This window comes from Loxodonta africana, chromosome 17 (genome assembly GCF_030014295.1).
Source record: "Loxodonta africana isolate mLoxAfr1 chromosome 17, mLoxAfr1.hap2, whole genome shotgun sequence".
Taxonomy (NCBI): domain Eukaryota; kingdom Metazoa; phylum Chordata; class Mammalia; order Proboscidea; family Elephantidae; genus Loxodonta; species Loxodonta africana.
This window is the reverse complement of record NC_087358.1, coordinates 72595127-72620255: the sequence shown is the minus strand read 5'-3', so window position 1 is coordinate 72620255 and position 25129 is coordinate 72595127. Positions and strand designations below refer to the sequence as shown.

Here is a 25129-nt window from a genome sequence, read left to right as displayed (position 1 = left end):
GCGAAGGAGGGGAAGGGCGAGGAGAAATTTACCTGAACATGGGTTAACCAACTTTACAAACATAAGCCCACTTTTCATCTTCTTTGAAGCATCTTTCAAATATTCTGAAAAGAAATGGTGAATTTGTAAAATTAAAAGACATTTGCTTTGTTGCTCATCTTACCCCTTTTCCTTTCTTCTGCTTACATGATTTTTCTTTCTAAAACTTTTAACTCATTTCCAACACTTATAAGCTGTGTGATCTTGAGCAAATTACCAATTTCTCTGTAACTAACTATGAGATTTCAGGTCATTTTAGTTCTTTGAGAAGTGATGAGGAGCAAAGCTCTAGAGTCTGACGGCCTGGGTTATATCGTGTTTCAGCCATTTGACACTTTGTCACCTTGGGCAAATTCCTTAATCTCCTGTCTCTGTTGCCACATTTATAAAATAATAACAATACACTTGCCTTTCAAAGGATTCAATTAGCTGATCTGTTGAACGCTCCTAAAACAATCAGGCAAATAGGAATAGGTAATAAATCAGAGCTATAAAAAAAAAAATTTTTTATGGTTACTAGCATTACTGTTTTTATTATTACTATGAAATAGAACATTTTTAAAAATAAATGTTCAGGGGCGGGGCCATGATGGCTGACTAGGTTGAAGCTACTGTGGACCCCTTTTGCAACAAAGACTCGGAAAAACAAGTGAATCGATCACATACATGACAATCTATGAACCCTGACCATCAAACACAGAACTAAGGAGTTGACCTGAGCGACAGGAGAGCGAAAAGCCGTGTGCTGAAGCAGCGACCGCTTCTGGAACCGGCATCCCGCACCACAGCCTTCAGCCCTCGCAGTTCCCTGGTGCCAGAGTGGTGGCGCTGATCACGGCTTACTGAGATGGGGCAAGCACGGAACGCAGCCCTAACCCCTAAGCCCCTGGAGTAACCTCGGCAGAGCCTCTGCCAGCGCAAGCAGGCTGCACACTGACGTGGGTGACAGGAGAACAAGAAACCATGGGGAAGCAGTGACTGTTTTTGGAGCCAGGAGCCAGCAACCCAGTCAGAAAACCTTGGTACTGGGCTTTGGACTAAGTGCAGAGGAGCTGATCACAGCTTCCTGAGACAGCGCAAGCACGGGATGCAGGCCTGACCCTGATCTCAACCTAGCCAGCGCACACAGGCTACACGCCCCTCTGGAATCTCAGATAAAACAGTCTTCACCAAACAAGATAAGTAACTTTGTCTATATTGCCAGTGCTACTCTCTCCTATCTATCTGATCCCTACCCTCCCTGCCCCAGGTGGCTTCATTAACATTGGACTTCCCTGGGCCAGGGAGTGAAGTGCTCTGTGGGGTTCTTTTTTTTTTTTATAACCCATTCTCCTGGCCTGGGAGAAGAAGCAGTTAACAATCTGGGGAGGGGGGTGGGGGGAACCCGTCTCTGGCTTCCCTAAACTGGAATAATAATACAGAACAAGCTCCAGCATAGGAGATCCACAGTCTTTGGATCATCCCTACAGGGAACAAGGTGGCTACTATAATGCAAAGGCAATTCTGATAGAGATCTGACTGAAATTGTTTTAGCAGAGCAGTGGAAAAAGAAGTTTTGGAGGTCTGATACCTCTCTACCTATTAAACAGAGCCCTCACTGATCCACAGGAGGGAACTGAGGGCTGAAGCTCCACCCACACCACCTAGCCACCTGCTAAAGGGGTCTGAGGATACTGACACCTACCAATCTTTAGAAGTACAAGCACTGGGTGCCTAAGGTACAGCTGCAGAGCCCACCCACCAAAGTATTCTAGGAATAGAGACACACCTACTTCACTGGCAAGTGGGGGAAGGCTGTCAGCATCCTGCCTTCCTCGGAGTGTGACCCCCGCCACTACTAGAATCTGGTGCATATAACCATCACCACTACTCTTCTAATAGGTGATAGCCTAACCCACACACTAGGTGACCCACAATCAGGGCACCTAAGCTGATTCTATTCAAGAATAGTGAATGGACTGATAGGCTCATATATCTGGTAACAGCTCAAACCAGCTGGTAATAGGACATAAGTGATTCAAAGGCTACAACAATCAAGATAGCGCAATCTAGTAGCCCATCTGGGTGTATTGAAACACAACAGAACAAGAAGGTAAGATTCAGTGAGCAAATATAAAATAAATCATTACAATATCTTATAGATGGCTCGGAGACAGCAGTCGATATCAAATCACATAAAGAAGCAGACCATGATTCTTTCTACAAATCCCCAAATCAAAGAATCAAAATCTTTCCCAAATGAAGACACATTCCTGGAATTGCCAGATGTAGAATATAAAAAACTAACATACAGAATGCTACAAAATATCAAGGATGACCTGAGAAATGAAATAAGGCAATCTACAGAAAAAGCCAAGGAACAAACTGATAAAGCAGTTGAAGAAATCAAAAAGATTATTCAAGAACATAGTGAAAAAATTAATAAGCTGCAAGAATCCATAGAAAGACAGCATTCAGAAATCCAAAAGATTAACAATGAAATTACAGAATTAGACAACTCAATAGGAAGTCACAGGAGCAGAATCCGGGAATTGGAATGCAGAGTGGGGGTGGGGGGGGGTTGGAGGATAAGGCAATTGACACCAATATAGTTGAAGAAAAATCAGATAAAAGAATTTTAAAAAATGAAGAAACCCTAAGAATCACGTTGGACTCTATCAGGAAGAAAAACTTGCGTGTGATTGGAGTTCCAGAACAGGGAGGGATAATAGAAAATACAGAGAATAGTTGAAGATCTGTTGGCAGAAAACTGCCCTGGCATCGTGAAAGATGAAAGGATATCTATTCAATATGTTCATCAAACCTCATGCAAGACAGGTCCCAAAAGAAAATCACCAAGGCATATTATCATCAAACTTGCCAAAACCAAAGAGAAAGAGAAAATTTTAAAAGCAGCCAGGGATAAATGATAAGTCACCTACAAAGGAGAATCAATAAGAATAAGTTTAGACTACTTGGCAGAAACCTGGCAGGCAAGAAGGCAATGGGATGACATATATAGAGCACTGAAGGATAAAAAACTGCCAGCCAAGAATTATATATACAGCAAAACTCTCTCTCAAATATGAAGGTGAAATTAAGACATTTACAGATAAACACGAGCTTAGAGCATTTGCAAAAACAAAACCAAAGCTACAAGAATTACTAAAGGAAATTCTTTGGTCAGAAAATCGATAATATCAGATACCAACACAACACAAGGTCACAGAACAGAACATCCTGATATCAACTCAAATTGGGAAATCACAAAAACAAAATAAGATTAATTTAAAAAAGAAAAAAATGCTCAAAACAGGGAATCATTGAATTCATTATGTAAAACTTTACAATAATCAAAAAAGAGGGAGTAAATACAGGAGGTATAGATCTTCCATATGGAGAGGAAAGCAACACAATATAGGATGATAAAAGTTAGGTTTTTACTTAGAAAAATAGGGGTAAATATTAAGGTAACCACAAAGGGGTCTAACAATTCCATACTTCAAAATAAAAACCAAGATAAACATAACGACTCAGCAAAAATAAATTCAACTACTATGAAAATGAGGAACACAAAATTTACAAAGAAAAACTTCTCAGCACAAAAAAAGTAAGTGGAAAAATGAAATTGTCAACAACACACAAAAAAAGGCATCAAAATGACAGCACTAAACTCATACATATCAATAATTACGTTGAATGTAAATGGACTAAATGCACCAATAAAGAGACAGAGAGTCTCAGAGTGGATAAAAAAACACGATCCATCTATATGCTGCCTACAAGAGATACACCTTAGACTTAGAGACACAAATAAACTAAAACTCAAAGGATGGAAAAAAATATATCAAGCAAACAACAATCAAAAAGAGCAGGAGTGGCAATATTAGTTTCTGAAAATATATGCTTTAAAGTTAAATCCACCACAAAGGATAAAGAAGGACACTACATAATGACTAAAGGGACAATTTACCAGGAAGATATAACCATATTAAATATTTATGCACCCAATGACAGGGCTGCAAGATACATAAAACAAACTTTAACAGAATTGAAAAGTGAGATAGATACCTCCACAATTATAGTAGGAGACTTCAACACACCACTTTCGGTGAAGGACAGAACTTCCAGTAAGAAGCTCAATAGAGAAACGGAAGATCTAATTGCTACAATCAACCAACTTGACCTCATAGACGTATACAGGGCACTTCACCCAACAGCTTAAAAGTATACTTTTTTTTTCTAGTGCACATGGAACATTCTCTAGAATAGACCACATATTAGGTCATAAAACAAACCTTTGCAGAACCCAAAACATCAAAATATTACAAATCATCTTCTCAGGCCATAAAGCCATAAAAGTAGAAATCAGTAACAGAAAAATCAGGGAAAAGAAATCAAATACTTGGAAACTGAACAATGCCCTCCTCAAAAAAGACTGGGTTATAGAAGACATTAACGTGGGAATAAAGAAATTCACAGAATGCAACGAGACTGAAAACACTTCCTATCAAAACCTGTGGGACACAGCAAAAGCAGTGCTCAGAGGTCAATTTATATCGATAAATCCACACATACATAAAGAAGAAAGAGACAAAGTCAGAGAACTGTCCCTACAACTTGAACAAATAGAAAACAAGCAACAAAAGAATCCGTCAGTCACCAGAAGAAAACAAATAATAAAAATTAGAGCAGAATGAAATGAATTAGAGAACAGAAAAACAATTGAAAGAATTAACAAAGCCAAAAGCTGGTTCTCTGAAAAAGTTAACAAAATTGATAAAGCATTGGCAAGGCTGACTAAAGAAATACAGGAAAGGGAACAAATAACCCGAATAAGAAATGACATGGGCCATATCACAGCAGACCCAAATGAAATTAAAAGAATCATATCAGATTGCTACAAAAACTTGTACGCTAACAAATTTGAAAACCTAGACGAAATGGATGAACTCCTAGAAACACACTACCTACCTAAACTAACACAATCAAAAGTAGAAAAACTAAACAGATCCGTAACAAAGAGATTGAAAAGGTAATCAAAAAACTCCCAACAAAAAAAAGCCCTGGTCCGGACGGCTTCACTGCAGAGTTCTACCAAACTTTCAGAGAAGAGTCAATACCACTACTACTAAAGGTATTTCAAAGCATAGAAAAGGATGGAATACTACCTCATTCTATGAAGCCAGCTTATCCCTGATACCAAAACCAGGTAAAGACACCACAAAAAAAGAAAATTACAGACCTATATCCTTCATGAACATAAATGCAAAAATCCTCAACAAAATTCTAGCCAATAGATTTTAACAACATACCAAAAAAAATAATTCACCATGACCAAGTGGGATTTGTACCAGGTATTTTTATACAAGGTTGGTTCAATATTAGAAAAACAATTAATATAATCCACCATATAAATAAAACAAAATACAAGAACCACATGATCTTATCAATTGATGTAGAAAAGGCATTTGACAAAGTTCAACACCCATTCATGATAAAAACTCTCAGCAAAATAGGAATAGAAGGAAAATTCCTCAACGTAATAAAGGGCATTTATACAAGGCCAACAGCCAACATCATCCTAAATGGAGAGAGCCTGAAAGCATTTCCCTTGAGAACGGGAATGAGACAAGGATGCCCTTTAACACCGCTCTTATTCAACACTGTGCTGGAGGTCCTAGCCAGAGCAATTAGGCTAGACAAAGAAATAAAGGGCATCCGGATAGGCAAGGAAGAAGTAAAATTATCTCTGTTTGCAGACAACATGATCTTATACACAGAAAACCCTAAGAAATCCTCCAGAAAACTACTGAAACTAATAGAAGAGTTCAGCAGAGTTTCAGGTTACAAGATAAACATACAAAAATCAGTTGGATTCCTCTACATGAACAAAAGGAACATCAGAGAGGAAATCACCAAATCAATACCATTCACAGTAGCCCCCAAGAAGATAAAATACTTAGGAATAAATCTTACCAAGGATGTAAAAGACCTATGCAAAGAAAACTACAACAAGGTACTACTGCAAGAAACTAAAAGGGACCTACATAAGTGGAAAAACATACCTTGCTCATGGATAGGAAGACTTAACATAGTAAAAATGTCTATTCCACCAAAAGCCATCTCTATATACAATTCACTTCCGATCCAAATTCCAATGACATTTTTTAATGTGATGGAGAAACAAATCACCAACTTCATATGGAAGGGAAAGAAGCCCCGGATAAGTAAAACATTACTGAAAAAGAAGAACAAAGTGTGAGGCCTCACTCTACCTGATTTTAGAACCTATTATACCGCTACCGTAGTCAAAACAGCCTGGTACTGGTACAACAACAGACACATAGACCAATCTAACAGAATTGAGAACCCAGATAAAAATCCATCCACATATGAGCAGCTGATATGTTAACTGGGGAAAAAATAGTCTTTTTAACAAATGGTGCTGGCATAACTGGATACCCATCTGCAAAAAAGCAAAACAGGACCCATACTTCACACCATGCACAAAAACTAAATTCAAATGGATCAAAGACCTAAACATAAAGTCTAAAACGATAAAGATCATGGAAGACAAATACGGACAATGTTAGAAGCCCTAATACAAGGTGTAAACAGAATATAAAACATTACTAAAAAAAGACGACGACAAACCAGATAACTGGGAGCTCCTAAAAATCAAACACCTATGCTCATCCAAAGGCTTCACCAAAAGAGTAAAAAGACCAGCTACAGACTGGGAAAGAATTTTCAGCTACGACATCTCCGACCAGCGCCTGACCTCTAAAATCTACATGATTCTGCTAAAACTCAAACACAAAAAGACAAATAACCAAATTAAAAATTGGGCAAAGGATATGAACACGCACTTTACTAAAGAAGACATTCAGGCAGCTAACAGATACACGAGGAAATATTCTCAATCATTAGCCATTAGAGAAATGCAAATTAAAACTACAATGAGATTCCATCTCACTCCAATAAGGCTGGCATCAATCAAAAAAACACAAAATAATAAATGTTGGAGAGGCTGTGGAGAGATTGGAACACTTCTACACTGCTGGGAATGTAAAATGGTACAACCACTTTGGAAATCGATTTGGCATTTCCTTGAAAAACTAGAAATAGAACTATCATAAGACCCAGCAATCCCACTCCATGGAATATATCCTAGAGAAATAAGAGCCTTTACACAAACAGATATATGCACACCCATGGTTATTGCAGCACTGTTTACAACAGCAAAAACATGGAAGCAACCAATGTGCCCATCAACGGATGAATGGATAAATAAATTGTGGTATATTCACACAACGGAATACTATGCATCGATAAAGAACAGTGATGAATCTGTGAAACATTTCATAACATGGAGGAACCTGGAAGGCATTACACTGAGTCAAATTAGTCAGTTGCAAAAGAACAAATACTGTATAAGACCACTATTATAAGATCTTGAGAAATAGTTTAAACTGAGAACACATTCTTTTATGGTTACGAGATGGGGAGGGAAGGAGCGAGGGTGGGAGAGGGTTATTTACTGATTAGATAGTAGATAAGAACTACTTTATGTAAAGGGAAGGACAACACTCAATACAGGGGAGGTCTGCACAACTGTACTAAACCAAAAGCAAAGAAGTTTCCAGAATAAAATGAATGCTTCGAAGGGCAGCAAAGCAGGGGCAGGGGTTTCGGGACTATGGCTTCAGGGGACATCTAAGTGAATTGGCAAAATAAAATCTATTAAGAAAACATTCTGCATCCCACTTTGAAGTGTGGCATCTGGGGTCTTAAACGCTAGCAAGCAGCCATCTAAAATGCATCAATGAGTCTCAACTCACCCGGATCAAAGGAGAATGAAGAACACCAAGGTTGCAAGGTAATTATGAGCCCAAGAGACAGAAAGGGCTACATGAACTAGAAACTACATCATTCTGAGACCTGAAGAACTAGATGGTGCCCGGCCACAACCGATGACTGCCCTGACAGGCAACACAACAGAGAACCCCTGTGGGAGTAGGAGAACAGTGGGATGCAGACCCCAAATTTTCATAAAAAGACCAGACTTAATGGTCTGACTGAGACTAGAAGGACCCTGGCGTTCATGGTCTCCAAACCTTCTGTTGGCCCAGGACAGGAACCATTCCCGAAGACAACTCATCAGACACGGAAGGGACTGGACAATGGGTTGGAGAGAGATGCTGATGAGGAATGAACTACTTGCATCAGGTGGACACTTGAGACTATGTTGGCCTCTCCTGTCTGGAGGGGAGATGGGAGGGTGGAGGGGGTTAGAAAGTGGCAAAATGGCCATGAAAGGAGAAACTGGAAGGAGGCAGCGGGCTGACTATTAGGGGGAGAGTAAATGGGAGTATGTAGTAAGGAGTATATAAGTTTATATGTGAGAGACTGACTTGATTTGTAAACTTTCACTTAAAGCACAATAAAAATTGTTAAAAAAATAAATGTTCCTTGGTCATTTATAATTTTGCCCCTAACTGTGATTACCTAATCATGTCCTTTTCCCATTTTTCCAGGTGGGTGTTTATCTTTGTTTTTTAGGAGTCATTATATCAACTCTGTTTTTAAGTCTGTTTATAATGATGTCTTGCCATACAGAAGAAATAAAATCTTTGTGTAATCATACCATCTTGCCTTTATGGTTGTATTCTTTGTGTCACACTCAGAAAGATCTTCAAGGTTATGAATTAATTACCTATATTTTCTTCTAATACTTTTATATCTTTAACCTGTCTGGAATATATCTATGTATAATACATACAGAGGAGATCTAACTTAAATATTTTTTCACTGAGTTGACCAGTTGTACTGAGGTTACTAAGCCGTCACTGAAATGTCACCTTTATGCTCACTATATAAAATGTACCTATAAGTATATCTAAGGACAATCAATTGTGATCCACCTATCTGTGTCTGAAGAAGCCCCAGTGGCATAATGGCTAAGTGCTCAGCTGCTAACCAAAAGGTTGGCAGGTCCACCCAGTGGTTCCACTGAAGAAAAGACCTGGCAATCAGCTCCCATTAAGATTACAGTCTAGAAAAGCCTATGGGGCAGTTCTACTCTGCCACATGGGGTCGCTATGAGTTGAAATTGACTCAGTGGCAGCTAACAACAGCAAAAATCCAAGTCTGTATGAGCATCTGTACCTCAATATTTTAATTACTATATCTTTATGTTGGGAGGATGGTCTGGCTCTACAGCTCCCATCTGGAATATTCTCTGATAAAGAGGCTGGGAATTGGGTCTCTTTCTCTCTCCCAGACCCTTCTCCTTACCAGAGAAGTCTTCCTCTCTGTTCTGGGCATACAATAACTTTGTCTCATGCTCATGCAAGGGCACTATATGGTACCTGGCCAACCCGACTTCAGTATCTGTTCCCACAAGGGAAGGAACAGGATCTCTCTGTCGCATAGGGAGGTGTGTGTGGAGCAAATGCCCTGCACTGGCTTCAAAGTGGGACTCTCTGGCCATGGGAGACCAATGGCCACAAGTGAAGCTGATCTTGCTGTAGCTCTCCTTTTTGTGAGTAAAGTGTTATCTCATGCATTATTAGTACAGCATGTGGTTTGTGTCTTCAGCTGGTGACCTCGAACCCTGATGTGACACTTTAAAAATACATTTTAATACCTAGTAAGTCCCGTTATTATGTTTCCTCTACAATAATTGACTGTCGGAGTTTTAATCATGTAGATTAGAACATTGTTCCATGATAATCTTATTGATAACTTATCTTCCATGTACTCTGAGTAGCACATTTACAGAACTCATTTAAAGAGTCTCTCTCCAAAAGGTACAAAAGGGCTTTGGTTGACAAAGGAGTATAATGACAATCTACCAGAAAGCAAAATGGAAAGCTTCAGAGGAAGTAGAGAAGTTTTACTCTCTCTTATTCCCTGTGGCTCTCACTCCATTCCTCCATTTTAGAGCTTCATAAACTTAAAACATAGCAAGCATGTTTAGAAATTGGCTTGCTCATAAATGGCTAGAATACATTTTTTTTCTTAAACTAAATGTGACATTAAATATGCAAAGGGAAAAGAACCCACTAGTTTTGAGATTTCCACTTCCAAAAAAGATAGAGTAACAGGAACCCTATTTACAGTCCCATTGGAGACAACAACAAAAAGCCATGAAGAACGATAACCCTGAGAGATGGGAAACAAATGATATGAGCCCTATGATTGGCCCAGCTTACTGCCTTGGCAGAGATTCCAGTACACAGCACGAGAAGGAATTCAGGTGAAGCCAGACAGGCTTCCTGAGTAGAGAAGACGGAGCTGGGGGTTCTGGAGATACCAAGGTATCTAGAGTTCACAGGACAACATACAGGAAAGGAAGGAGCTACAAAGAAAAAAATCCCAGAGACCTGCAGAGGGTCCTCTTTGTGCATTCAACAAAGTACTGATTAGTACTTACATGTGATGAAAATACCTGATGCCAAGGGAAAAATGGGCACTGGGTAAGGTTCTGCTGTGCATAGGGTTGCTATGAATCGGAACTGACTCGGCAGCACCTAGCAACAACAACAACTCAAAAAGATCTTGCCTCAGCAGTAAGGAACAATATCTCTAGACTAAATACTGCTCTGATCCTGGCGAACCATTTTTAAAAGCAAGATCTAAAAAGATCGAACAGGTAAATTAACTGTGTCCCAGAACAAAGCTCAAAAATATTTATAGGAATATAAAAATATTAAGCATCCAACAACATAAAATATCCAATGTCTGGCATCCAGTCAAAGATTACTAGGCATACAAAAAAACAGAAAAATATGACCCATAATTAGGAAAAAAAAAAATCACTGAGAAAAAGTATTGATATTAGACACAGATATTAGAACTAGTAGACAAGGGCATTACATACAGTATTTCTCATGTACAAAAAGTTAAGTACATGGAAGAGAAAGAGATTTTTTTTTAAAGACCTAAATTGAATTCCTAGAGATGATGAAAAATACACAGGATGGGGTTAACGGCAGAAGAAAAAAACTAGTAAATCTGAAGACGTAACAACAAAAATTATCCAAAATAAAAATGCAGAAAAAAACTTAAAAAAAGAGAGTATCAGCATCCTAATACATGTGTAATTGGAGTTCCCAAAGGAGAAGAGAGCAGGGAGCAGAAAATATATTTGAAGAATGTATGCCTAAAATGTTTCCAAATTTGATGAAAACTATAAACTCAGAGATCCTAGAAGCTCAATGAACCCAAAACACAAGAAACATGAATAAAACTAACCAAGACACATTATAATCAATAGTTCAAAACCAGTAATAAAGAGAAAGTAAAAAGCAGTCAGAGAGAAAAGACATATTATTAACAGAGGGAAAAACAGTACAAAACAAAAAACTAATGAAACAGCAGATTTCTTGTTAGAAATGATGCAACCCAGAAGACAATAGAGCAAAATCTTTAAGTACTTAATAATAAAGCTAGACTTCTATATCCAGGAAAAATACCTTTGACAAATTAAGGTGATACATATAGGCTTTTTCAGACATACAGAGTTGAAAGAAATAATCACCAGCAGACCTGCACTGTAAGAAATGGTAAAGGAAGTCCTTCGGGCAGAAGAATATAATACTAGATGAAAATATGAAGCCTACATAAAGGAACTGGAATACCAGTAATGGCAACTATGGAGGTAAATAAATAAGACTTTTTTTTTCTTATTTAAATCTCATTAAAGATAACTGTTTAAAAAAAGATAACAATTTAGTGTGGGGTTTATAACACATGTATAAGTAAAATGTATGAAAACAATAGCATAAAGGCCGGGAGAGGAGAAATGTAAATATATTATTGTTTTTTAAGTTTCTTATAGCATGTGTGAAGTGGTATAATATCATCTAAAGGTAGAATGTGATAAGTTAAACATGTAGACAATAAACCCTAAAAAATAAAAAAAAAAGCAACCACTAAATAACAAAACAAATCACTAATGATACAACAAAAGAGATGAAATAGAATCATAAAAAAAATAAAATCAGTTGATCCAAAAGAAGGCAGAAAGAGTAAAGGTGGTAGAAAGAACAGATGAGATAATTTGAAAACAAACAGCAAGGTGACAGACTCAAACCTAACCATATCAATAATTACATTAAATGTAAATAGTCTAAACACCCCAATTAAAAGGCAGAAATTATCAGATTGGATTAAAAAAAAAAAGACAAAACTATATGCTGCTTATGAGAAACACATTTTACATATAGACATATGTAGGTTAAATGTAAAAAGAAAGAAGACATAACATGGTCAAAACTCATTACTGTCTAGTCAATTCCAACTCACAGCGACCCTATAGAATAGAGCAGAACTGCCCCATAGGGTTTCCAAGGAGCACCTGGTGGATTCACACTGCCAACCTTTTGGTTAACAGCCGTAGCTCTTAACCACTATGCCACCAGGGTTTCTCATAACATGGTAACACTAATTAAAAAAAGAAAGATGAGATGGCTACACTAATAAAAGAAGGTCACTTCATAATGATACCCATTGCCAACAAGTCAATTCAGACTCATGGTGACCCCATGTGCTACAAAGTAGAACTGCTCCGTAGGGTTTTCTTGGCTATAATCTTTATGGAAGCAGTTTGCCAGGATTTTCTTTCACAGAGCTTCTAGATGGGTTTGACCCGCCAACATTTAGGTTAGCAGCCAACTGCAAAACCGCTTGCATCACCCACTTTTGTAATAATAGAAAGGTCAATTAAGCAAGAGGACATCAGAAGAAAATGCATATTAATTATTTAATGAGAACTAATTTGCTGTGTAAACCATGTAAAATAAAATAAAAAAAAAAAAAAAAAAGGACATAGGGAGCGGGGCCAAGATGGCAGAATAGTCAGATGCTTCATGTTATCCCTCTTACAACAGAGATCCCAAAACAACCAGTTAATTGGATATATGTGATAATCTAGGAACTCTAATCATCAAAGACAGAGATGAAGAATTGGACTGAGCAACATGTGGGAGGAAGGACAACTCAAAAACAGTGGAAATGAGGAATTATGGATCATGGATCACCAGTGTTCTGCTAGCTGAATCTGCACAGCACACACAGGGTGACACAAACAGCAACATCCCAAGCCAAAACCCACCCCATCTGGTGCAGCAAAGCAGCAGCAAATCTGCACGCACCTCCAGAACCAAACAGGAGCAACAGCAGACCTGTGAAAGTTAAGTGCAAGCTCCCAAACCACCATGCACACACCATAACCCTTCCCCCCACCAGAGCTCCACGGCTGAGGAGTATTCCCTTTTCCTCACTCATCCCCCTCCCCGATTCAACACCAGTCCAGCGGCATTCAACACCACCATGACCCCTAGGCCTGGAACTCATGGCCAAGTCTGGAGGCACCTGCTCCTTAGCTCAGCCACTAGCACAGGGGTTCCATGGACTTGCAGTGCCTTCACCTACGCTGACTAGACACCACACACCCTCATTAGGAGAAAACGGACAGGGAATGCGCCTGAAGCCCATTTTCACCTGCAGAAGCCAAGTGGAAGCTGCAAATTTTTGACATTTGACACTGCCCTGCCCCCTAAGAAGGGATCTCACCCACCCACACCAGGGGCATGAGGGCTGGTGGTACCACCCATTCCACCTAGCCATCCATGAGAATGGCACCAGGTGCCCAAGGATCGGCTGCACTACCCTCCCTTCCATGTGCTCTACTGGACAGGGACACATTCTTCATCTGGACACCTGGGGGCAGCCAAGAACCCCAGACCTTGTCCCGCACTGCAACCAGAGACCTGCACCTGCTCCAAACACTCCCACACAGGCCTGCCCACCCAGAACTGTAGGCGAGAGTCTCCACACCACACACTTGGTGACCAATGACCTGGCACCTGCACCCTGACCAACCAGTGGTGGAGTGCACACACAACACCCAACCCAATGACCAGGGAGAACACCTACTGCACCCACGGCCAGGTGGCCAGCAGGACAGATTCATCACCTCACCAAAAACATCATCTACATCTTCAGTGCCCCTGCAAGAACAGTGAACAGACTCCTGAGCTCACACACCTACTAGCTGCTCTGACCACCTGGAAACAGTTGGTGAGAGCTTCAACGATGCCAACAACCAGAGTAGCACACATGCCCAACCTACCTGGACAGATCAAAACAAAAGTCAGGATCAGTAAACAAAAATACAATAAATAAACATAGTAACTTATTGATGCCTTGAAGACAACCCCCCAACCCCCAGTGCCATCAAGTCGACTCTGACTCATAGTGACACTGTAGGACAGAACAGAACTGCCCCGTAGAGTTTCCAAGGAGCAGTCAATATCAAATCATATAAAGAGGAAGGACAAGATGGCTCCAACAAGTGACCAAGATAAAGAAGCGGAAAACCTTCCACAGGAAGGTAAGGCAATGGAGCTACCTGATAAAAACTTCAAAAAAGACTAATGTACAGAGCTGTCCAAGAGGTCAAGGACAAGATCAGGCAAAACACAGACCAAGACAAGGAACACACAGATAAAGCAATAGAAGAATTCAGGAAAACAATAAAGGAAAAAAAAAAAAGACAATAAACAGCCTGCTAGAAACCAAACAAAAACAGCAACTAGAAGACCAAAAGATTAACAATAAAATTTCAGAATTAGACAACTCAGTAGAAGGTCATACGAGCAGAACTGACACAATGGACATCAGAATTAGTAAGACTGAAGATAAATCCCTTGACACCAATTTGTTTGAGAAAAAATCAGAAAAAAGAATGAAGAAAAATGAAGAAAGCCTAAGAATTATGTAGGATACTATCAAGAGGAAAAACCTAGGAGTGATCGAAGTACCAAAACAGGAGAGGATAACAGAAAACTAAAAGACAATTATTGAAGATTTGCTGCCAGAAAACTTCCCTAATGTCATGAAAGACGAGAAGATATCTATCCAAGAAGCTCAACAAACCTCATATAGGAAAGACCCCAAAAGAAAGTCAGGGAGACATATCACAATCAAACGTGCCAAAACCAAAGACAAAGAATCCTGAGAGTGGCTAAGTATAAATGAAAAATCACCGACAAAGGAGAACCAATAAGACTAAGCTCTGATTACTCAGCAGAAACCATGCAGGCAATAGACACATACATCAAAAAAGAAGAAAGAGCCAAAATCAAAACATTAACCCCACAACTTGAACAAAAAGAAAGAGAGCAGCAAAAGAAGCCCTCAGGCACCAGAAGAAATGAAATAATAAAGATTAGAGCAGAAACAAATGATATAGAGAATAGAAAAACAATAGAAATAACGAGATCATAAGTTGGTTCTTTGAAAAAAATCAGTAAAATCAACAAATTGTTGGCCAAACTGACAAAAGAAAAACAGAAGAGGAAGCAAATAACCTGAATAAGAAATGAGACAGGTGATATCACAATAGACCCAACAAATAAAAAGGATCATAACAGAATATTATGAAAAATTGCACTTCAACCTAGAGGAAATGCACAAATTTTGAGAAACACACTAATTACCTTAATGACCACAAACTGAGGTTTAAAAAAAAAAAAAAACTAAATAGATCCATGGCAAAAGAAGGGATTGAAGAGGTTAAAAAAAAAGGCCCTGGCCTGGACAGCTTCACTGGAGAATTCTACCAAACTTTCAGAAAAGAGCTCAAAGCAATACTACTCAAGCTATTTCAGAGCATAGAAAAGGAAAGAATACTCCCAAACCCATTCTATGAAGCCAGCATAACCCTAATACCAAAGCCAGGCAAAGACAACTCAAAAAAAAGAAAACTACAGACAAATATCCCTCATGAAAACAGACACAAAAATTATCCACAAAATTCTGGCCCATAGAATTCAACAGCATGTCTAAAAAATAATACATCATAACCAAGTGGGATTCATACCAGGTATGCAAGGATGGTTCAACATTAGAAAATCAATCAATGCAATCGGCCACATAAATAAAACAAAGAACCACATGATCATGTTAGTAGACACAGAAAGGGCATCTGACAAAGTTCAACACCTATTACTGATAAAAACTCTCAGCAAAATAGAATACAAGGAAAATTCTTTAACATAATAAAGGATATTTATACAAAACCAATAACCAACATCATTCTCAATGGAGAGAGACTAAAAGTATTTCCCTTGAGCACGCCCTGTATTACCACTCTTACTCAACATTATGCCGGAAGGTCTACCTAGAGCAATAAGGCAAGAAAAAGAAAGGGCATCCAAATTAGTAAGGAAGAGGTAAAACGATCCTTATTCACAGGTGATATGAACTTACACACAGAAAACTGCAGAAAATCCACAAGAAAGCTACTGGAACTAATAGAAGATTCCAGCAAAGTAGCACGATACCAGATAAACATACAAAAATCAATTGAATTCGTCTACATCAACAAAGAGAACTTCAAAAAGGAAATCACCAAATCAATACCATTTACAATATCCCCCAAGAAGATAAAGTATTTTGGAATAAATCTAACCAGGATGTAAAAGACCTATACAAAGAAAACTACAAAACACTACTGCAAGAAACCAAAAGAGACCTACAGAAGTGGGAAAACATACCATGCTCATGAACAGGAAGACTCAACATTGTGAAAATGTCGATTCTACCCAAGGTGATCTACAGATACAATGCAGTCCTGATCCAAATTACAACAGTATTCTTCAATGAGACGGGGAAAAAAAAAATCATCAACTTTATATGGAAAGGGAAGAGCCCCTGATAAGTAAAGCATTACTGAAAAAGAAGAACGAACTGGGAGGCCTCACGGTACCTGATTTTAGAACCTATTATACAGCCACGGTGATAAAAAAAACAGCCTAGTACTGATACAACAACAGACACATAGACCAATGGAAGAGAACTGACAACCCAGACGTAAATCCATTTATTTATGAGCAGCTGAAGTTTGACAAAGCACCGAAGTCAAGTAAATGGGGAAAAGACAGTTTCTTTAACAAATGGTTAAACACATTTGTTAAGCACAACTGGATGTCCATCTATAAAAAGGAGCCCTGGTGGTATGGTGGTTAGAAGCTATGGCTGCCAACCAAAAGGTTGGCAGTTTGAATCCACCAGCCACTCCTTGGAAACCCTATGGGGCAGTTCTAATCTGTTGGGTTGCTACGAGTCAGAATAGATGGCAATGGGGTTGGTTTTGTTTTGTTTACCTATAAAAAAATGAAACAAATTCCATACTCACACCATGTACAAAAATTAACTCAAAACAGATCAAAGACCTAAATATAAAATCTAAAACAATAAAGATCTTGGAAGAAAAAATAGGGACAATGCTAGGGGCCCTAATACATGGCATAACTAGTATACACAATGTACAAACACCAGAAGAGAAACTAGATAACTGGGAGCTCCTAAAAATTAAACAATGCTCAACAAAAGACTTCAGCCAAAAGAGTAAAAAGAGCCTACAGAATGGGAAAAAATTTTTGACTATTACAAATCCAACAAAGGTCTAATCTCTAAAATTATAGGAAAATCCAACACCTCTATAACAAAAAGACAAATAATCCAATTTTAAAAAGGGCCAAAGATGTGAACAGACATTTTACCAAAGAAGACATTCAAGGTGGCTAACATGAGGAAATGCTCAAGACTACTACCCATTAAAACAAAATGCAAATCAAAACTATGATGAGATACCTCACCCCAACATTACTGGTACTAATAAAAAAAAAAAAATAGAAAATAACAAAAGTTGGAGAGGCTGCAGGGAGACTGGAACTCTAATGGCACTGCTGGTAGTAATATAAAATGGTAGAACCACTTTGGAAAACGATATGGTGCTTCCTTAAAAAGTTAGAAATAGAAATGCCATATGATCCAGCAATCCCACTCCAAGGAATATACCCTAAAGAAATAAGAGCTGTCACACAAATAGACATAAGCACACCCATGTTCACTATAGCACTATCCACAATAGCAAAGAGATGGAAACAACCTAAATGCCCATCAACAGAAGAATGGATAAAAAAATTATGGTACATACACACAATGGAATACTACACAATGATAAAAGAACAATGATGAATCCACGAAACATTTCACAACTTGGATGAATCTGGAGGGCATTACGCTGAGTGAAATAAGTCAATCACAAAAGGGCAAACATTGTATGACACCAATATTATAAGAACTCAAGAAAAGGTTTACACGCAGAAAAATTGATAGTTAAGAGCATGGGAGGGAGAGGAAGAGGAAGTCACTAACTAGACAGTAGACAAGTATTAACTTGGATGAAGAGGAGGACAACACACAATGTTGGGGAAGTCAGCACAACTGGACTAAAGCTAAAGCACGGAAGTTTCCTAGACACATTCAAACACCCTGAGCGACTGAGTTACGAGGGCTGAGGCATTGGGTCCATGGTTATGGGTGGTCATCTAGGTCTACTGGCATAACAAAGTTCATAAAGAAAATGTTCTACATTCAACTTTGGTGAATAGCATCTGGGGCCTTAAAAGCTTATGGGCAGCCATCTCAGGGACATCTACTGGTCCCATTCTGTCCGGACCAAAAGAGAATGAAGAAAACCAAAGACACAAGGAAAATATTAGCCTAAACGACTAAAGGAACACGTAAACCAGAGACTCTACCAGCCTGAGTCCAGAAGAACCAGATGGTGCCCTGCTACCACCACCAACCGCTCTGACAGGGATCACAACACAGAGTTGCGGACAGAACAGGAGGCAAATGTAGAAAAGAATTCAAATTCACAAAAAAAGACCAGACTTACCGGTCTGACGGAGACTGGAAGAACCCCCAAGACTATGGCTCCTGGACACCCTGCTAACCCAGAACTGAAACCATCCCCGAAGTCCACTTTTCAGACAAAGATTGGGCAGGCCTACAGAACAAAAAATGACGCACATGACGAACGTGCTTCTTAGTTTAATCAGGCATACAAGACCAAATGATCAACTCCTGTCCAAAAGTAAGTCGAGAAGCCAGGAAGGGATACAAACTGGACGAATGGACAACGGGAACCCAGGATGGAAAGGGGGAGTGTACTGTCACATTGTGGGAATCACAACCAATATCACAAAACAATATGTGTATAAATTTTTTAATGAGAAATTAACTTGAGCTGTAAACTCTCACCTGAAGCACAATGCAATCTAAAAAGGGGGGCGGGGGGCGGCGCATAACAATCCTAACTGGATATGCATCCAAACACAGAGAACTTCAAAATACATTAACCAAAACTGACAGAACCCACCTGCCCATCCTAACCCCTGGTAACCACTAATCTGTTCTCCATCTCTTTATTTTTGTCATTTTGAGAATGTTATATAAATGATTCAATTTTAAATCATTGAAGAATTTCCTTTTTGCAACTCATTTCCAGATAAAAATGTAAAGGATAAAGTTTAGCACTGTTAAAAAATTTTCCAAAAAACTAACTAAAACAGATTGGTTTTCTCTCCTTTTTCTCCCTGCTGTGATTCACACTTTTCCAGTATCACGTATCTTCCCTAGATCTCAAGGCACAGAAAAGGTGACCACTCTCTATTTCAGCAATATACCACCTTATTCTATTTCACTACTCCAGCAGATCTTTCAACTTTAACTTGGTGAATTAGTGTTGCTTTTTGTATATAGAAAGCTCCGGTTCTAATGATCCTTACGTTTTCCTTCAGCTATCCCATTCCTCCAGAGCTTAAAATAATTAAAATTAAAAAATATCAAAAGTAAAAAAAATAGTAATTATAATAGCTGTTCAAGGGAAGCAGTGTTTCTTATTTTCCCAGGAAGAGCTGTAAGTCCAGAAGATTAGCTATAGTCAAAAATGTCAAACTACAAGAAGTGCCAGAATTACTAACTACAAATAAATGCTGACATGAAGGAGTTATACAGCAAACCTCAGTGTTCTCCATGATAGATCTGAGATACACTAGGGTAAATAACATTAAAATGTCTACTCAGTGGGGAGAAAAAAATCATCTTTTCTTACCCTGGGTAGACAAAACAACTTGCTGTCTAAGTGAATCTTTCAACCAAGAATTCCAAGTGAGACCCCATACTTTGGGTGTTTTGCCTCTTTGTAGCTAGAGACTGTATTTCAAAATTAGTCTTTCACAGACAACACACGATACAGGCGAGGTCAGCACAACTGGACCAAACCAAAAGCAAAGAAGTTTCCGGAATAAACTGAATGCTTCGAAGGCCAGCGTAGCAGGGGCAGGGGTTTGGGGACCATGGTTTCAGGGGATATCTAAGTCAATTGGCGTAATAAAATCTGTTAAGATAACATTCTTCATCCCACTTTGGAGAGTGCTGTCTGGGGTTTTAAATGCTAGCAATCGGCCATCTAAGATGCATCAATTGGTCTCAACCCACCTGGATCAAAGGAGAATGAAGAACACCAAGGTCACAAGGTAATTACAAGCCCAAGAGATAGAAAAGGGCCACATGAACCAGAGACTACATCAGCCTGAGACCAGAGGAACTAGATGGTGCCTGGCTACAACCAATGACTGCCCTGACAGGGAACACAATACAGAACCCCTGAGGGAGCAGGAGAGTAGTGGGATGCAGACCCCAAATCTCGTAAAAAGAGCAGACTTAATGGTCTGACTGAGACTAGAAGGGCCCAGGTGGTCATGGCCCCCAGACCTTCTGTTGGCCCAGGAGAGGAACCATCCCCAAAGCCAACTCTTCAGACATGGATTGGACTGGACAACGGGTTGGAGAGGGATGCTGGTGAGGAGTGAGCCTCTTGGATCAGGTGGACACTTGAGACTATGTTGGCATCTTCTGCCTGGAGGGGAGATGAGAGGTAGAGGGGGTTAAAAGCTGGCGAAATGGGCACAAAAAGAGAGAGTGGAGGGAGGGAGAAGGCTGTGTCATTAGGGGGAGAGCAACTGGGAGTATGTAGCAAGGTTTATATAAGTTTTTGTGTGAGAGACTGACTTGATTTGTAAACTTTCACTTAAAGCACAATAAAAATTTTTTTAAAAATTAGTCTTTCCTGTCTATTTCCTCCATTCACTTATCAAAGACTGGCAAAATAGATCCAGTATCTGCCTTCACAGAGCTTATGGAAGTTCCATGATAGAGACAGAGATTAAAAATAATATTTTCATTGAATTGTACATGTGAAAAATATTGAATTGGCAAATGCTGTGTTAGCTATATTTTTACAATAAAAAGAGAAACACACACACACAAATGTAGATTACAGATGTAACAACTACTACAAAGAAGAAATACATGGACTTTGATACCCTATGATGGACAATATAACCTCGACAAGAATGTCTGGGAAGGTTTCTGTGCTAGCCCTGGCTAAGTTCATTGCTTTTGATAGCTAAGGATTGAAAGAATTATGCATTCACTTCACCAGCTATATCTTTAGCTGGCTCCTGGAGCTAAACCCTGTTCGCAAAAGGGTTTTAAAATGCACATTTCAAAAAATTTTAATTAGGTGCCGATATCTGAAAACCAGGTAATTTTACATGAAGTTGCAGACTTCAAATATATTCCCCTATTATGAAAAAAAAAAGTATTAGGCAAAGGTTTTTTCCTGCAAAATCAAAACACCTGGCCAGAACAAACTCACATTCTCCAATGGCAACAATCACTCTAGTTCCTCTCAGTCCCCTTTAGTATCTTGCACACACATCTCATGGCTGGATAATTACCAATTGTCGTGTCTGTCCTTACTAAACCGCCTTTTCATTTACTATATCGTATGGACCTACTGCAAGGCCTGGTAAGTATCACGTGCTGAGTAAAAAACCATTCGGTAATAAATACCACCTCTTATTGAACTTTATTATAGTACCAATTTCATGTTACCAGTTCAGGCACTGTGCTGAGCCAAAAAAAAAATCAAATCCATTGCCGTCGAATAGATTCCGACTCTTAAGACCCTATAGGACAGAGCAGAACTGCCCCATAGTTTCCAAGGAGTGCCTGGCGGATTGACCACTACACCACAGGGTTTCCAGGCACTGTACTAGGCACTAAGAAAATAGTTGTGAATAAAACAAAGCCTGTGCCTTCACAGAAGAAATGCATCCAATACATCCCTTCATCTTCCCTTGCCTATCTCTTTTCCAACCTAGTCCATCAATCCTCACGCTCTGCAGGCCCCTCTCAATCATCCAGTCTCTACAGGGCGGAGCAAAGGGCCAGGTGTGCTGGAACCTGGAGGCCCTGGGTCTAGAACTGCACCGTCCAGTTGAAGTAAAATGCATGCCACAAACAGGAGCCAAATATATGATGTAAAACTTCCTAGGAGTCACATCAAAAACAGGTAAAATTAATTTGAATAATAAATTTTATTTAACCCAATACATCCAATATCTGTTCATTTCAACATGTAAAAAGTGAAGAGATTCATGACTATTGAGCACTTGAAGAAATGTGGTGACTGTGATCTGTGACGTGCTGGAAGTGTAAAATACAAACTGGATTTTTTTAAACAGCTTTATTGAGACATAATTCACATAGCATAAAATTTATCCATGTAAAGTGTACAATGCAATGGTTGTATATTCACAGGGTTGTGCAACTATCACCACAATTTAATTTCTGAATATTTTCATCACTCCAAAAGGAAACCCGTACCCATTAGCAGCCACTCCCCCTCTTTTCCCTCTCCCAGACCTAGACAACCAGTAATCTACTTTCTGTCTACTGACTTGCCTATTCTGGACATTTCACATGAATGGAATCCTACAATATGTATGGTCTTTTGTGACCATATAGCATGATGTTTCAGAGTTCATTCAGGTTGTAGCATGTTTCAGTAGTTTTTTTGCAGGCAAATACTATTCCATTGTATGGATAGACCACATTTTGTTTATCCATTCACCAGTTGATGGGTATTTGGGTTGTTTCCACTTTTTTTCCTATTGTAAATAATGCTGCTATGAACATTCATGTACAAGTTTTGTGTGGACATGTTTTCATTTCTGTTGGGTATACATATATATGTATATATAGTTGTCATTAGGTACCATCGAGTCAGCCACAATTCACGGCGACCCCATGTGTTACAGAGTAGAGCTGCTCCATGGGGTTTTCTGGGCTGTGATCTTTATGGAAGCAGTTCACCAGGCCTTTCTTCTGTAGAGATGCTGGGTAGATTTGAACTGCCAACCTTTATGCTAGCAGCCAGTTGCAAACTGCTTGTACCACTCAGGCTCCTGGGTCATAGGAGAACTCTATGTTTAAACTTTTGAACAACTACCAGACTCTTGTTCCAAGTGACTCCACCATTTTATGTTCCCACCAGCAGCATATGAGCGTTGTAATTTCTCCACAGCCTCACCAACACTTGTTATTTTCTGTCTTTTTAATTATATCCACCCAAGTGGGTATAAAGTGGTATTCCCATTGTAGTTTTGATTTGTATTTCCCTAATGACTAATGATGTTGAACATATTTTCATGTGCTTATTGGCCATTTGTATATATTTTTCAAATACTCAAATCTGTCCAAATTCAAATCCTTTGCCAATTTTTTAATTGTGTTGTATTTTTATTATCAAGTAGTAAAATTTCTTTACATATTCTGGATGCAATTCCCTTATTTGATATATAAGCTACAAATATTTTCTCATTCTGTTGGTTGTCATTTCACTTTCTTGATGGTACTTTTTGCAGCACAAGGTTTTAGTTTGTTACAATTTAACTCTGATTTATCTATTTTTTCTTTTGTTGTTTGTGTGTTCAGTGTCATAGCTAAGAATCCATTGCCTAGTTCAAGGTCAAGAAAAAATACTTGTATGTTTTCTAGGAGTTTAAGTTTTAGCTTTTATTTTAAGGCTTCCATCCATTTTTAGTTGATTTTTGTGTATGGTGTCAGGTAGGGGTCAAAATCCATTCTCTGGTATGTGAATATCCAGGTATCCAAGGATAATTTGTTGAAAGGATTATTCTCTCCTCATTTAATGTTCCTGGAACCCGTGTTGGATATCAAGTTGACACAGATTTAAGGGTTTATTTCTGGACTCTCAGCTCCATTCCATTAATCTTTATGTCTGTCCTTACGACAGAATCATACTGACTGAATTCCAGTAGTTTTATAGTAAATTTTGATATTAGGAGGAGCCCTAGTGGCACAGTGGTTAAGCACTCATCTGTCAACCAAAAGGTGAGTGGTTTGAACCCACCAGCCACTCCACAGGAGAAAGACGTGGCAGTCTGCTTCCGTAAAGATTACAGCCTTAGAAACGCTGTGGAGCAATTCAACTATGTCCTAAAGAGTTGCTATGAGTCAGAACCAACTCGACAGCAATGGGTTTGGTTTAGCTTTTTGGTTTTGATATCAAGAAATATGAAGTTTCCAATTTTGTTCTTCTTTTTCAAAATTGTTTAGGCAATTTTGGATGCCTTGCATATGCATTATAGAACAACTTGTCAATTTATACAAAAAAGCCATCTGGGATTGCTTACATCAGACTTGTACTTCAGATTGTCACCTTGACAATATTAAGTCTTCCATTCCATGTGTATGGAATGTCTTTCCATCTTTTTAAATTTCTTTTAACAGTGTTTTGTAGTTTCAGTGTACAAGTCTTACAATTCGTTATTAAAGTTATTCCTAAGTATTTTTTTTGTATTGTAAATGGATTTTTTTCTTCAAGATTTTTCATTGCTAGTGTATACAAACACACTTGATTTTTGCATATTAATCTTGTGTCCTGTAACTTTGCTGAAGTCGTTTATTAGTTCTAATAGTTTTCTAGGTTCCCTAGGTGGTGCAAACGGTTAAGTGTTTGACTATCAGCCAAAAGGCTGGCAGTTTGAACCCACCCAGGGGCACCTTAGAAGGCAGGCCTGGTGATCTGCTTCCAGAAGGTCACAGCCTGGAAAACCCCACGGAGAACAGTTTTACTCTGCACACACGAGGTCACCATGAGATGGAATCAACTTGATGGCAACTAACAAGAACAGTTTTCTTATGTATTCTTCAGAACTTTCCATATGCAAAATAATTTCATCTGCCAAATTTACTTCCTTTCCAATCCAGATGTCTTTTTTTCTCTCTCTTTCTTGCCTAATTACTCCGGCTAGAACCTCAAGGATAATATTAAATAGAAGTGGTGAAAGGGGACATCAGTCTCTTGTTC

At 38.9% G+C, this 25129-nt stretch overlaps 1 protein-coding gene across 5 annotated transcripts in view; it reads right to left on the bottom strand.

The window, feature by feature from the left end:
• RNASEH2B (ribonuclease H2 subunit B) overlaps nucleotides 1-25129 on the bottom strand; it is a 141231-nt gene that overhangs the window by 81476 nt on the left and 34626 nt on the right. For all 5 annotated transcript variants that reach the window (XR_010318213.1, XM_064270174.1, XM_064270175.1 and 2 more), the window contains exons 2-3: nucleotides 18782-18892; nucleotides 33-104 (exon numbers count right to left, since the gene is read on the bottom strand). Coding sequence is in view for 4 of the 5 variants with exons in the window: in XM_064270174.1 (XP_064126244.1) it covers nucleotides 33-104; nucleotides 18782-18892 (183 nt within the window). In the remaining variant the exon portion in view is untranslated. The remainder of the gene's footprint in view (nucleotides 1-32; nucleotides 105-18781; nucleotides 18893-25129) is intronic.